General features: G+C 37.8%; 2 protein-coding genes across 2 annotated transcripts in view; both read left to right on the top strand.

The window, feature by feature from the left end:
* LOC127881861 (uncharacterized) lies at nucleotides 1-10,537 on the top strand. Its single transcript, XM_052430032.1, has 4 exons — nucleotides 1-167; nucleotides 2,918-3,465; nucleotides 5,915-6,019; nucleotides 9,277-10,537. Exons 2-4 carry the CDS (start codon nucleotides 2,929-2,931, stop codon nucleotides 9,901-9,903), a joined length of 1,269 nt encoding a protein of 422 aa, XP_052285992.1. The 5' UTR covers nucleotides 1-167; nucleotides 2,918-2,928; the 3' UTR covers nucleotides 9,904-10,537.
* Nucleotides 10,538-11,639: 1,102 nt separating this feature from the next.
* The window catches only part of LOC127881866 (hepatic lectin-like), a 30,444-nt gene continuing 27,166 nt past the window's right edge, over nucleotides 11,640-14,917 (top strand). Inside the window, exon 1 of the mRNA XM_052430039.1 lies at nucleotides 11,640-11,796. Within this exon, the coding sequence (XP_052285999.1) occupies nucleotides 11,748-11,796 (49 nt within the window). The 5' untranslated portion in view covers nucleotides 11,640-11,747. The remainder of the gene's footprint in view (nucleotides 11,797-14,917) is intronic.

Genomic DNA, 14,917 nt, shown 5'->3' with positions numbered 1-14,917 from the left:
GTTTATAGCACCATGACAACAATCCTGTGTCGGCTAGTCCATGCGTTTCACGGATGGGTTAACAAAGATCATGTTTACACATGCGGATTTATGTACTCTCTTAATTGGGTACACGCGCTTAGATAGACACGAGCGGTTGTTTTGGACGACATTTAACTTGTAATCAGGTTTGTACATTTATGTATACTTTGTTGCAAGTTCATGTCTTACTGTGCACATGCACCGTATTAGTGGATAATGTAAATTTTCGGACACACTCAGTTTTCGGACACACTCTTTATAAGCAAAATATAATTTATTGCGACTCCAATTTTTCGGACATCCAGATTTTTCTCATTCATTATTTACTCTATTTAAATTGCATTTTTATCAGAAACATATTTTTGTTAATCCAATTAAAGCGAGATAATAGGATTTTTTCAAATATTTATTAATTTATATAAAATGTGTAAAAAACTTATTAAAATCAAAAGTTAAGAAGAACATGTGTCGAAAAATGCCAAATAAGCCAAATAAGCCAGATATATAATTCTGAAATCGAAAAAGGCTGTACAGTCGAATTCGCCAGCATGTAAATCATGCATGTATGATGTGAATCTAAATTTAGTTTAAAGGGGCCGTCCAACAGATTTTGGCATGTATTGAAGCTTGTGTATTGATAAATTTAAACATTTGAACTAAAATCTCCTGTAAAAAAACAACAAGAATACAATTAAAAAAAGTAAACCTGAACAGGGCTCGAACCACTGACTCCTGGAGTAAAAAGCCTCCCGCCTAGACCACTCGACCATCCACGCTCATGTTTTGAGCGGATGTATTTTATAGCTATATAAGCAATCCTCGTAGTTTCCCAAAATATCGTTTCGCGTCGATACGACGCTTTATCTGTTGGACGGCCCCGTTAACGGTTCATTTTAAATTCCTGCAAGGATATCTATTCATACGACACACGAACACTAACTAAAAAGACGAATGCTTTGGTTATTGTAGAAAAATATGTACGAAATATCTTCGTCACAGTCGGCTTGGGGTGCTAATTTGTCTTTGCTGCATTTTATGAAATTCGTCTTCAATGTATAATTTTTCTTGCCTATTTTGTGAGTGTTATTGTAACATATTTTATCAATACATTACTATTTAACACATATACAAAATTGTATAATCACGCTTTAATTACCGATTATTATTTGTACAACTGTGTAATGACTAATGTGATAATAAAACTTGGCAGATTAATGTGAGAAGTACTACAGTTTGTCAACCAGTTCCGGATAATCAGCAGTTCCGATTAATTTGTATTGAATTTTCCATAATGTCCCGCCAATAAAAACAAAATGATAAGTGTCTAAGGTATGCAGGGATAATTTTAGGTCTGCGTCCTGCGTCCTGGACGCATAGAAATCGCAGGGGACGCAAACATTTGCTATATATGCGTCCCACGGAGGCACAATCCTTAAAGTGTATAAATTATGATACTGAAAAATATTTCGCGAAAAGAGAAAAAAAGAATTTAAGACCTAAAAACTTGCAAATCGACCGAAAATGGCCGCCATTTTACTATTGCGCAATCAAAAAACCGGGTCATTGGAAAGCTTAATTTTGTATTCAACAATAGGAAATGTCATTATGATACGGAGCATGGGTTGCTTAGCGCTATATTTTTCTGACAAATTTTTAATTATCTAGCAACAAATTAACAGTCCTCGCGCATTTCATGTAAAATAAGAAATCATCTAATTCTTCCTCGGGGAAAGCCTTGGCTTTTGATTTGAATGATGAATAAAAACTCGAGTGCTTTGTTTTAAAGTGGAAACTTTTTATGTTAATTACGCTGCATCTTTATTGCTACAGTCGTTGAGCTATGTCAGTATTGACGTAAATCTGCTCATCTATTATAATGGTCAAGTGGGGTTATTGTTTGTCGCACTACACACGCGTGAATGTGATGTATAATGGAGGTGCTAAAAATCTAGACCAAACTGGAAAACAACCAGAAGTCCCTGTTCACACCTACCGTTACCAGCGAAAAACCTCGTTGACACCTTCCTTTACCAGCTATCTGTATGTTGTCAACAGCCCAACGTAAGCTTTCAATGTACAAGTGCACAAACACAAACAAAGACAGAGACAGTTTTGCATATTTTATTCAAACATTTTATTTTTTTGTTAAAATCTGTTTTAAAGTTTCCTGTTTAATTGCGACTAGATAGCCATGTGATGTCATTAAAATGTTGAAATACCCTGATCCACTATGTTTTTCTTCTGCTCATGGATGGGACCCATACTTTTTCTCTGGGACCCATAGATTAAAAACCTATGAGTCCCTGTGACTCATACTTTTGATTTCTAAAATTATCACTGGGTATGCATTAGGTAAAGGAATAAATTAACAAAGTTTTAGCAAGAAAGCTTTTGTATTATGCTTACAGGGGAGATAAATGCAGCAAAAAGTTAACCTGAAATGAGTTATGTTTTGAAATGTGCATATGGATATAGAAGGCTTTATTATTTTCAAATAAACTTTTTGCTGATTGAAAACAAATTCAATGACAATGTTTTGAAATACTTATATTGTAAGTTGAATGATTTTTAATAATTTTCCGAAGAGTGAACTTTTGGCTACTTTTTGACAAAAAAATGCATATGCCGTCTGGCCTAACCTGTTATCATACAAAATAAATTTTACCCTTTATTTTTACATCTTCTCACATTGACACTAAATCCTGAAAGAAATTATTGTGGTCAAAAGAATTAACGTTTTTTGCCAGGTTATTCTAAACTGGTTGACTGACTGTATTTCCATTTGCCTTATTTGGGTAAATAGATATGCATACCTATATAGGTACATGCAGTGTATTAGGTATATTGTCAGTCTGTCTCTATTATTACTGTCGCAATGCTATTGTTTGTTTTCAAGATTGAACTGACATGGATCGCTATGGTAAAGGCGGGGCACTTCCCCTTTACCAGGCCAGTGGACCAGCAGGGAATCCCAAGGCAGGCACCTTGGGACTGGGTCTGAGCAAACACATGCAAATTTCCCCCTACATGGTAGTTGCGTCCTGTGTGTTTTGGCTGTGCATGCTGCTCCTCGCAGTCCGCGGGGCCCAGTACGCACTCCTATACTCGGCCATAGACGATTCAGACCTGGACAAAATTGCTTGCTGTAATAACTTTGGTGGAGACATTGAAATCAACAGAAAAACCATTGAATCCTATCCAAAAGGTGAAACTGTTCCCTATTTAATGAGGCTTGGTCCAGAGTCATTAAAATCAAACTTTAAAGGAACACCATCTCCTACAGAGCTTACAGAGATACCTCCAATAGTCACAGCAGTGTCTTCTGATGACTTCTATCATGTGCAATCACTCATACGACAGTGGAGGGAGGAAATAAAGAAGTCACATCCAACAACTAAGTTTATAATCTATGATATTGGCCTTTATGAAAGCGAACTAAATCTGGTGAGTTTGTGAATGTAGTCCAAAAGTGTCTGAAAGAGAATACACATGACACCAATGAGACATATACCTAAAATAAAAATACACCCTCTAAACCTGTAAATATGTTAACAAATTAAATCTCAATTAAATTATGAGAACTGAGGCTTTTCAATAGCCGTTCATAAATGTATGTCGGTTTATCTACAATTATTGTAAATACTGCAGTTTTTATCCCCCGCCATAGGCGGAGGGATATTGTTTTGGCATTGTCCGTCCTTCCGGCACTTTTGTGTCAGAAGCCATATCTTGAAAGTGCTTTGGCGGATTTCATTGAAACTTGGTAGGAGTATATATATGGATAAGAGGATGATGCACGCCAAATGGCATTGTACACCATTGCATAATAACAGAGCTATGGCCCTTTGTATCTTTGAAAAATGTTTTTTTTTTTGTTTCCGGAGCCATATCTTGGAAGTGCTTTGACGGATTTCATTGAAACTTGGTATGAGTATGTATATGGATCAGAGGATGATGCACGTTGGCGTTGTCCATCAGTCAAGGCAGAAATTTTTTGTGTCCAGAAGTATATTGGCGGGGGATATCAATTCAACGAATTTGCTTGTTTTACATACCATGATAACCGGGTTATGTTTTTGACTCATGTTGTGCCATCATTTTCTATAATTCTGCGCATCAATGTACTGTGTAATTGCAATTCAACACCTCGTTGCAATATTTCCTTGACTAGAACGCTGCATTGTACTAACATTTCTCAGCCCAGCGCAACAATACTGAGAGTGATGCTGAGGGTATTGTTGTAAAGTCATGGCAAATAACGCAGGCCACCATAACGTTACAATAACAAACAGCACTTGTCAAGTTCTAGTTGGGTTGTGTAATGCAAATTCAAATGCTATATATTGTGCCGTGACTACATAAGTATATTTATGCCCCCCTTGGAAGAAGAGGGGGTATATTGTTTTGCACATGTCGGTAGGTCGGTCGGTCCGTCCGTCCGTCCACCAGATGGTTTCTGGATGATAACTCAAGAACTTCATAGGTACATTGATCATGACTGGCAGATGACCCCTATTGATTTTGAGGTCACTAGGTCAAAGGTCAAGGTCACAGTGACTCGAAATAGTAAAATGGTTTCCGGATGATAACTCAAAAACGCTTAAGCCTAGGATCATGAAACTTCATAGGTACATTGATCATGACTCGCAGATGACCCCTATTGATTTTCAGGTCACTAGGTCAAAGGTCAAGGTCACGGTGACTCGAAACAGAAAAATGGTTTCCAGATGATATCTCAAGAACGCTTACGCCTAGGATCATGAAACTTCATAGGTACATTGATCATGACTGGCAAATGACCCCTATTGATTTTCAGGTCACTAGGTCAAAGGTCAAGGTCACTGTGACTCGAAACAGTAAAATGGTTTCCGGATGATAACTCAAGAATGCTTACGCCTAGGATCATCAAACTTCATAGGTACATTGATCATGACTGGCAGAAGAGGGGGTATATTGTTTTGCACATGTCGGTAGGTCAGTCGGTCCGTCCGTCCGTCCACCAGATGGTTTCCGGATGATAACTCAAGAACACTTTGGCCTAGGATCATGAAACTTCATATGTACATTGATCATAACTGGCAGATGACCCCTATTGATTTTGAGGTCACTAGGTCAAAGGTCAAGGTCACAGTGACTCGAAATAGTAAAATGGTTTCCAAATGATGACTCAAGAACGCTTACACCTAGGATCATGAAATTTCATAGGTACATTGATCATGACTGTCAGATGACCCCTATTGATTTTCAGGTCAGTAGGTCAAAGGTCAAGGTCACAGTGGCTCGAAATAGTAAAATGGTTTCCGGATGATAACTCAAGAATGCTTAGGCCTATGATCATAAAACTTCATAGGAATATTGATCATGACTGGCAGATGACCCCTATTAATTTTCAGGTCACTAGGTCAAAGGTCAAGGTCACAGCGACTTGAAACAGTAAAATGTTTTCCTGATGATAACTCAAGAATAATAAGGCCTAGGATCATGAAACTTCATAGGTACATTGATCATGACTGGCAGATGAACCCTATTGATTTTTCAGGTCACTAGGTCAAAGGTCAAGGTCACAGTGACAAAAAACGTATTCACACAATGGCTGCCACTACAACTGACAGCCCATATGGGGGGCATGCATGTTTTACAAACAGCCCTTGTTATAAGTATTTTTTGTTTAAATTTCTCATTTTCGGTTAATGTTTAACTACGTACCTGCTATATTACACAACATAGCTTTAAGGAGGTGAAAAAAAGCAACTCTTTGACTGGAATGTAACATGTTGAGTGCACTCAGTGAGTTTCTTCTGTTTTGGGTAATGTATGTGCCTATCTGGACAGCACTGATTACAGAAAGTTGTTGAACATTTATGCTGCACTTAATACATCCATCTTTTTGTAGATCAAAGCCCATTGTGAGTGTGACGTTCGACATTTTGATGCAAAAATCTTCCCCAACCATGTGGCAGACATCCGCAACTTTGCATACCGTCCAATCATTATACAGGTTCGTCCAAGCCAGATCAGGGTTTGATTATTCAAATTTGGGATTATATACACAAAATCCAAACTGTCACAAAAGCATCACAAGTTTTACCGACATAATCGAAGCGAAGTAATTGTGTTAGGTCACATACATATAGGATCTGGCACGAGTTGTCATATCAAACCATATTTTATTAAACGAGTTAAGGAATTTTGTTAATAAGCGAGCCTTTGGGGAGCTTAGTAACAAATTTCCTGGAATGATTTAATAAAATATGGTATGAAACGACGAGTGTCAGATCTTTTTTATCACATACTTTTAAATGAGCAAATTAAATAAATATTTACGCAAACATAATGATAAATCCTAAATGTTGTTTACATTTCGTGACGTCATTTGATGTTGGAACGTCATTTCAGCAAAATAACAAAATGCGATTGGTAATACGAAAACTAAGCCAATGAAAACGCTTAAAAAGTATATTACACACGTGTGAGATAAAAATATTCCTAATGGTTATATTACATGGGAAACAGGGTATGGCATGTGATAAAATGTTATTGGAGCAAACTTCTTCCTCCTTTATTAGGTTATTTTCCCCCGCCATAGGTGGAGGGATATTGTTTTGGTGTTGTCCGTCCGTCAGTCAGTCTTTCCGTCCGTCCGTCCGGCACCTTTGTGTCCGGAGCCATATCTTGGAAGTGCTTTGGCGGATTTCATTGAAACTTGGTATGAGTATATATATAGATAAGAGGATGATGCACGCCAAATGGCATTATACACCATCTGTTAATAACGGAGTTATGGCCCTTTGTATCTTGAAAAAATGCTACTTTTGTGTCCGGAGGCGTATCTTGGAAGTGCTTTGACTGATTTCATTATCTTGGAAGTGCTTTGGCGGATTTCATTGAAACTTGGTTGGTATGAGTATATATATGGATAAGAGGATGATGCACTCCAAATGGCATTGTACACCATCTGTTAATAACGGAGTTATGGCCCTTGTATCTTGAAAAAATGCTACTTTTGTGTCCGGAGGCGTATCTTGGAAGTGCTTTGGCGGATTTCATTGAAACTTGGTATCATGAGTATATATATGGATAAGAGGATGATGCACCCCAAATGGCATTGTACACCATCTGTTAATAACGGAGTTATGGCCCTTTGTATCTTGAAAAAATGTTTTTTTGGCGTTGTCTATCTGTTCTTCCATCCAGAACACTTTTGTGTCCAGAAGCATATTCGGCGGGGGATATCAATTCAACGACTTTGCTTGTTTATTTTAAACATAAAATACGTCATCACAGTGTATTGTTTATGTGCAAGACACCTTTTCATTATTGATTTATTTGAATTCATCCCTTTTTAGCTCACCTGAGCACAACATGCTTATGGTGAGCTTTTGTGATCGCCTTTTGTCCGTCGTCCGTTGTGCGGCGTCAACATTTGCCTTGTTAACTCTCATGAAACTTGGTCAGAAGATTCATCCCAATAATATCTTGGACGAGTTCGAAAAATGATGCCTGTTGGTTGAAAAACATTGCCGCCAGGGGGAGGAGCATTTTTGTCCCCTACCAGTGAAACCGGAGGGGACTTATGGTTTGCGCTCTGTGTGTCCGTCAGTCAGTCAGTCAGTCTGTCACACTTTTTTGGATCCTGCGATAACTTTAAAATTTCTTAATATTTTTGTCATGAAACATGGATAGATGGCAATATGGAGATTATACATGTCATTTCATTTTGTTCCTATGGCAACAAATAAAAAAAAAATCTGACAATGGTGGAGTTTCACCGGAAGGGGACCATATTGTTTGACAATAGTCTTGTTCCTTATATGGCTATAGTAAAACCTTGTTAATACTCTAGAGGCCACATTTATTTTCCGATCTTCATGAAACTTGGTCTGAAGATTTTTCCCAATGATATCTTGGATGAGTTTGAAAATGGTAAACTTTGCTTGAAAAACATGGCTGCCAAGGGGCGGGGCATTTTTCCTTATATGGCTATATTTGGCTAAAGTAAAATCTCGTTAACACTCTAGAGGCCACATTTATTGTCCAATCTTCATGAAACTTAGAAGATTCATCCCAATTATATCTTGGACGAGTTCAAAAATGATGCCTTTTGGTTGTAAAACATGGCCGCCAGGGGGCGGGTCATTTGTCCTTATATGGCTATGGTAAAACCTTGTTAACACTCTAGAGGCCAGATTTATTTTCCGATCTTCATGAAACTTGATCAGAAGATTTGTCCCAATTATATCATGGATGAGTTTGAAAATGGTTTTGGTTTCTTTAAAAACATGGCCTTCAGGGGGCGGGGCATTTTTCCTTATAAGGCTATATATGGCTTTTGTATAACCATGTTAACACTCTAGAGGCCACATTTATTGTCCAATCTTCATGAAATATGGTCAGAAGATTTGTCTTATTGATATCTTGGATGAGTTTGAAAATGGTTACGTTTGCTTGAAAAACATGGCTGCCAAGGGGCGGGACATTTTTCCTTATATGGCTATATATGGCTATAGTAAAATCTTGTGAACACTCTAGAGGCCACATTTATAGTCTGATCTTCATGAAACTTGGTCAGAAAATTCATTCTTACAATATCTTGGACGATTTCAAAAATGATGCCGGTTTGTTGAAAAACATGGCCACCACGGGGGCGGGGCATTTTTCCTTATATGGCTATATATGGCTATAGTAAAACACTCTAGAGGCCACATTTATTGCCCAATCTTCATGAAATTTGGTCAGAAGATTGGTCTCAATGATATCTTGGATGAGTTCGAAAGTTATTATTTTTGCTTGAAAAACATGGCTTCCATGGCCACATTTACTTTCTGATCTTCATGAAACTTGGTCAGAAGATTCATCCTGATAATATATTGGACGAGTTCAAAAATGATGCCGGTTGGTTGAAAAACATGGCTGCCAGGGGGCGGGGCATTTTTCCTCATATGGCTATAGTAAAACCTTGTTAACACTCTAGAGGCCAATTTATTTTCCGATCTTAATGAAACTTGGTCAGAAGATTTGTCCCAATAATATCTTGTTATCTCAGGTGAGCGACTTTGGGCCTTTTAGGCCCTCTTGTTTATGACAAAAGCATAAAATGTGTGGAGCAAAGTACTTCCCCATTTCTTAATAAGCGATTCAACTTGAATTATGTAATAATTTCATCACCATGTAGTCGACAAAGGCAAGACACAATTTTCTTTTGAAGTGATTCTCTTATTGCTAAAAAATTTGATAATGTATTATGTACTATTTTAGTCTATCATTGAGGAGTTTGGGTCTATTCTGTGGCTGAACCCGAACATGTTATTGACTCGAGCCTCTGACCTCAACCAGCTGAAGTACCGTGGAAAGCGTGACTTTTTCGTGTGGACCCAGCCGGACTATGTGAATACTCTGGCGTACACAGACCCAGCCATGTTCACGTACATGAAGGAGTCCCGCTGCTGTTTTTCCGACTCTGGACTTGTGGATGTCTCTACCATGGTCTTCTATAGGACTAACACGTCATGGGGTGACGTCTTGAAACCGTGGCTGATGTGTGCGCTCAGTGCCTCCTGCATAGCCCCTCCCACAGCGCGCTACAGCGGCTGCTTTGAGCTGCGGGCCCCTCGGACCACAGGCTGCCACCGTTACGACCAGTCTGCCCTCAGTATTGTGTTAGAGCGCATGTTTCAGTTCTCTTCCAAGTCTGACCAGTACGTGGTTGGGCGGCTCTCTCGGACACAGGACCAGTACCTTCAGTACTTCCCTGAGCAGCCCTGGACCTACACCGAGATGTTCATGCTATCTGCCCTGCCACTCACCTGTCTAGGAGGGCTTGTGTTCATGTTCAGACGAAGAAAGCAAACAGCTAGAGCAAAAGCAAATTTCAGAAAGCGGTAACTTGCTCACTGAAATGACATTGGTGCATGTTAATTGCTGTTGTGATTTATGTCCATTTGTCATTTTGTGATATTCATATCTATATTTATATTGTATGTTGAACCAGGGAGAGTATATTGACTCATCTAAAGCAAAAAAATCTCATTTAATATTTTTATTTTGCTCAATTTTCAGCAATAATTATACATAATAATCATACTAAAATTTTGTGACTACCAATATTTGTATTTATGTCTATTCTGGGTCTCATTTTTATGCCCCCGGATGGAATGATCAGGGCATATTGTTTTTGGCCTGTCTGTCTGTCATTCTGTCCCAAAACTTTAACCTTGGTTAAAGTTTTGCCATAACTTTTGCAATATTGAAGATAGCAACTTGATATTTGACATACATGTGTATCTCATGAAGCTGCACATTTTAGTGGTGAAAGGTCAATGCCACGGTCATCCTTCAAGGTAAAAAGTCAAAAAATACAATCCAAGAGAAGTAATAAGCTTTAAAAGGGAGATAATATCTAAACCAAATGATATATTGAAATTTTATTTCAAAGCGGCGCAATAGGGGGCATTGTGTTTTTGACAAACACTTCTCTTGTTTATTGTGTAATACAAATAAAAACTCCTCGCGGACGAAAGACAGCTAGTTATTTCTGAATTCTGGACCTAAGCTTGCTGAGAATCAGATGACCCGGACTTCGCTCGTTGAAATAACATACTGTATAATTATATGAAGACTACGGTATCTTTGTTTGTCTGACATTAATTCAATTCTTATATTGGATCATACCTGTACGCTTACCGGGTAGTTAGCAATTATAAGTGTACTCAATATTCTTCGTTATTGTTTAAATGAATTTGACAAGAAAGAGAAAGAGAGACAAACGTGTAGCAAAAATGTGGGTCTCTGGGGAGAGGCGGTCTAAATGTGGATCGAGTGGTTCGTGTAATATCAAAACACCCAAATACTCATTACAATTAGGAACTCTCTTCAATCGATGTCACGCATATTATTGCAATACCAACTTTGCTGTTTAGGTTGCAAGTAATAATACCTATTGTATCAGACGTTAGCGCGTGTTACGTTTGTGCTTTCAACGCCGTTAAGTCCTTGAGTACCTGGCACTCCTGGTCGTAATATAAAACAGCATGGTCAGTTGGCAATTTTCAATTCAATTCAATTCAATGTTTTCAATTCAATGTTTTATTAGAGTCTCATTCGCAATACATATACAATTAAAATACATATAAAAGCACAGTTACATGTATGCGACCAATCATAATATGATTTATAAGAGACTATATAATTACATACATATATACATTAACAATTATTGACTAACAAATGAATTCCACATCGTTAAAACTTACTTCTATTAAAATAAGTTATTGTAGCTAAGACTTTGTGGTTTTATTTACACTTGTCAATATTGTTCATACATTAAAATACCATTTGTTTTTGTTGTTTAAAACCTAGACTTGGCATGTCATAGCACTACGCGTCTTAGGATGATTGCGGCAATAATTGGTCGAATGTCTATCATATGGATGACGTGAACTTTCAAAAAGTATTTCTGAACGGAATTCAATGTGATTGTTTTCAAACACGTCATAAGATGGCTTTAACACGTTCGCCATCAGTAACGGTCGTGGTTATACGACCCTGTGTATCGTTTCGTTTTTCTCAATACACTTGGTTTTAGTTTACCGGTATACACCTTTATATTTGGAATAAAGGGCATGACGTGAAGTCATAACCCAATCTAAATGTGTATGCCAGCTGTTCCCTACCGACACTTGCACTGATAAGACGTGTATGTGGACAAGTGTTCTCCAGTACAGATCAGCATGGCGACTCTTTTGCTCTCTGTTTTGGCTCTAACGACGTACGTCGCAGGTAGGTCCAGTTGGGGCGGGCTTGGTCAGATACGTTTGTAGGAATTTCAAACAACTTATTTCGTACGATACGAAACCTTTTGAAAACATTCTGAAAATCAGCCTGACACATATTTATTATTTAATACATGTATATTTGTAGTTTACTCTTTTAGAGAGATTAAACACACAAACAAATAAATCATTGGTGTTTTGTAGTATAAAGTATATACCGTTGAATCGTTTGGAATATAACAGATGTTGAACGGTGGTCATGTCAATTTTTGTTTCGCGACGTCAACGTAAAGCAATGTGAAAAAAGTGATGCATAGTATGACATTACCCGATATAAATATTTGCACGGTATTTCATCGGTACAGTTTTAAACAATCTCAAACGATAACAAACGTTGTAACATGACAAAATATTATGTAAACGTTTTTTTACAATAAAATGGAATAATAAAGTAATGCAACTAAGTAACTGTACCATAACAACACATACACATATAAACTCGATGAACGGTTCTTTGCATTTTTATTCAGTTTTTAACATAATGTTTCCAGGTCCATATAATTCTTTAAATTAGTTGTTGATGCATTATTTCCAAGTCAATGTAATTCTCCAAGTAACTAATAACGTTTCCGAGACATGACAAAATCCGTATAAATCACCCAGACATGACCCCACCCCACCTGGGACCCTAAAGATAACCTCTAGCGCCTCTCATATGGGTTAAATCCTTCCTTTCTTAGTGTCCAAAGAAGCATTGCTTATATACATGTATCGTTACATAAACATGTCAACTTGATGGGTCAAACTAATTTGTTGAAATGCATATACGGGCGTATGTATTATCTGGTAATTGCACCGACACGAAAACAAACTATTAACCATGTAATCTTGTCATGATCTATAATGAAAACGGACTGACTCCAGTTGAAAGCGTGCATCTACTGTCAACAAACTTATTGGTCTCCGGCCACTCTGACGTAAACACAGGGCATGCATTATAGCGAACAAGATCTAAACATCAATTATGCGACATAACCTATTACTCGGGTGTTTACGCTTAGCTGAGCACAATGTGCTCATTATGAGCTATTATGATGGCCAAAACGTCGTGCGGCGTCAACATTTGCGTTGTTAGCACTCTAGAGGCCACATATATTGTCAGATCTTCATGAAACTTAATGGTCAGATGATTTGTCTGACTTGAAAAAAAACCATGGCCGCCAGGGGCATATTTCCTTATGTGGCTTTAGTAAAACATTGTTAACACACTAGCGGCCACACTTGTTGTCCGATCTTCACGAAACTTGAATTGAATATTTGTCCCAATCATATCTTGGGCGAGTTCGACAATGGTTCCGATTGGTTGAAAAACATGGCCGTAAGGGGCGGGGCATTTTCCCTCGTATAACTATATTAAAATCTTGTTAACACTCTAGAGGCAACATTTACTGTCCGATATTCATGAAACTTAGTCACAAGATTTGTCCTAATGATATCTTTGACGAGTTCAACAATGGCTCGCGTTGGTTGGAAAACATGGCCGCCATAGGGCGGGGTATTTGCCTCATATGGCTATTGTGAAACCTTGTTAACACTCTAGAGACCACATGTATTGTCCGTTCTTCATAAAACTTGTGTCAGAATATTTGTCTCAATGATAACTCGGATGAATTTAAAATTGTTTCGGTTGGTTGAAAAACATGGCCGCCAGGGGGCGGGGCATTTTTCTTTATATGGCTATAGTAAAACCTTGCTAACACTATAGAAATTGCATTCATTGTCAACTCTAAAAGTCACATTTATTGTCAAGTCTTTATTGAACTTGGTCAGAATATTTTTTTGTAAAGATATCTTGGATAAGTTCGAAAATGTTTCTGGTCTGGTTAAAAGCATGGCCGCGAAGGTGCAGGGCATTTTTCCTCCTATGGCTGTAGGAAACCATGTTCACACTCTAAGCGTCACATATATCACGCCGGGTATGCGAATACTTCGTTGACGGATGGCACTTCACTAACAGAGAACAACAAACGCCACGCGCGAGAGGTACGTTCCTCTGTTTTATTTAAAGTTATATCCTAAAGATTAGTTTTTAAGACAAGACACATGGTCGAGTTGATAAATGGTGTATCCTTTTGTATTGGGAATACATTATTTCACGGAAGAATGGTACAGTTTTGCCCAAAAAATAGAAAATTCGATCGGAAAACAGCATAAACTGGATGAACAGTAAACATTTTAACAAAATAAAACTACTTAGAATTATTGCAAGAAATTGTTTGCTATTCCAGCATGTAGAGTAATCACTGTGCTTCAAATACTGAAATTTTGATAGTATTCAATGAAATATAAACAAAGATAGTGCATGTTGTAATAGGTGGCATACATAAAGTTGCAGGCACTTTGTTTACAGATAAAGGGCACTTCAGATTACGAAGACTTTCAACAAAGCGGGCACTCTAATAACTGAGTTTTATCTTCTACCTTAAATGCATTTATTTATATTATGGCTATTAATACGAAACATTTTGAAAATATATTTTTCAAAAATCACATTACTATTAATTTATACTATGTTTATTATAATTGCACTTTTCAAATAAGATCACTTCCCTTTACGCAACGCTAACGTTTGCTCGAAGTCACCTGACCCTAAATCACTGTATTGGTTGAGTTTAAAGAAACACGGGTAAAGTTAAATCGTAAAAACAACTGATTCTGGAAAAAAGGAATGCGTACATAAAATGTTCAAATGTCATATTATGGAGTCAGTACTTAGTATACCCCCACAAACGAAGTTTAGGGTGCTATATAGGATAGAACTTGTCTGTCTGTCGGTCTGTCGGTCGGTCGGTCCGTATTAAGTGTCCGCTCTCTCGGTTTTCATTCGATCTTCACCAAACTTGGTCAGAAGTGGTATCTAGATGATGTCTATGTCAAGTTTGAATATTGGTCATGACGGGTCAAAAACTAGGTCACGGGGTCACTTAGTGCGTTTTAAACATTCAGCATGGTGTCCGCTCTCTAATTCAAGTAGTGTTCATCCAATATTTGCCAAATTTGGTCAGAAGTTGTATTAATATGATGTCTAGGCCAAGTTTGAACATGGGCCATGTCGGGCCAAAAACTAG

Source organism: Dreissena polymorpha, chromosome 5, assembly GCF_020536995.1.
Source record: "Dreissena polymorpha isolate Duluth1 chromosome 5, UMN_Dpol_1.0, whole genome shotgun sequence".
In the NCBI taxonomy this organism is placed as follows: domain Eukaryota; kingdom Metazoa; phylum Mollusca; class Bivalvia; order Myida; family Dreissenidae; genus Dreissena; species Dreissena polymorpha.
Note: the sequence above shows the minus strand (reverse complement) of the source record. Positions and strands in the feature narration are given on the sequence as shown.

Bases quoted from the DNA above. Each gene is read 5' to 3' on its own strand.
- LOC127881861 (XM_052430032.1), top strand. From the start codon at position 2,929: ATGGATCGCTATGGTAAAGGCGGGGCACTTCCCCTTTACCAGGCCAGT. The intron at 3,466-5,914 runs GTGAGTTTGTGA...ATCTTTTTGTAG, and splicing joins ATGAAAGCGAACTAAATCTG to ATCAAAGCCCATTGTGAGTG. The intron at 6,020-9,276 runs GTTCGTCCAAGC...GTACTATTTTAG, and splicing joins ACCGTCCAATCATTATACAG to TCTATCATTGAGGAGTTTGG.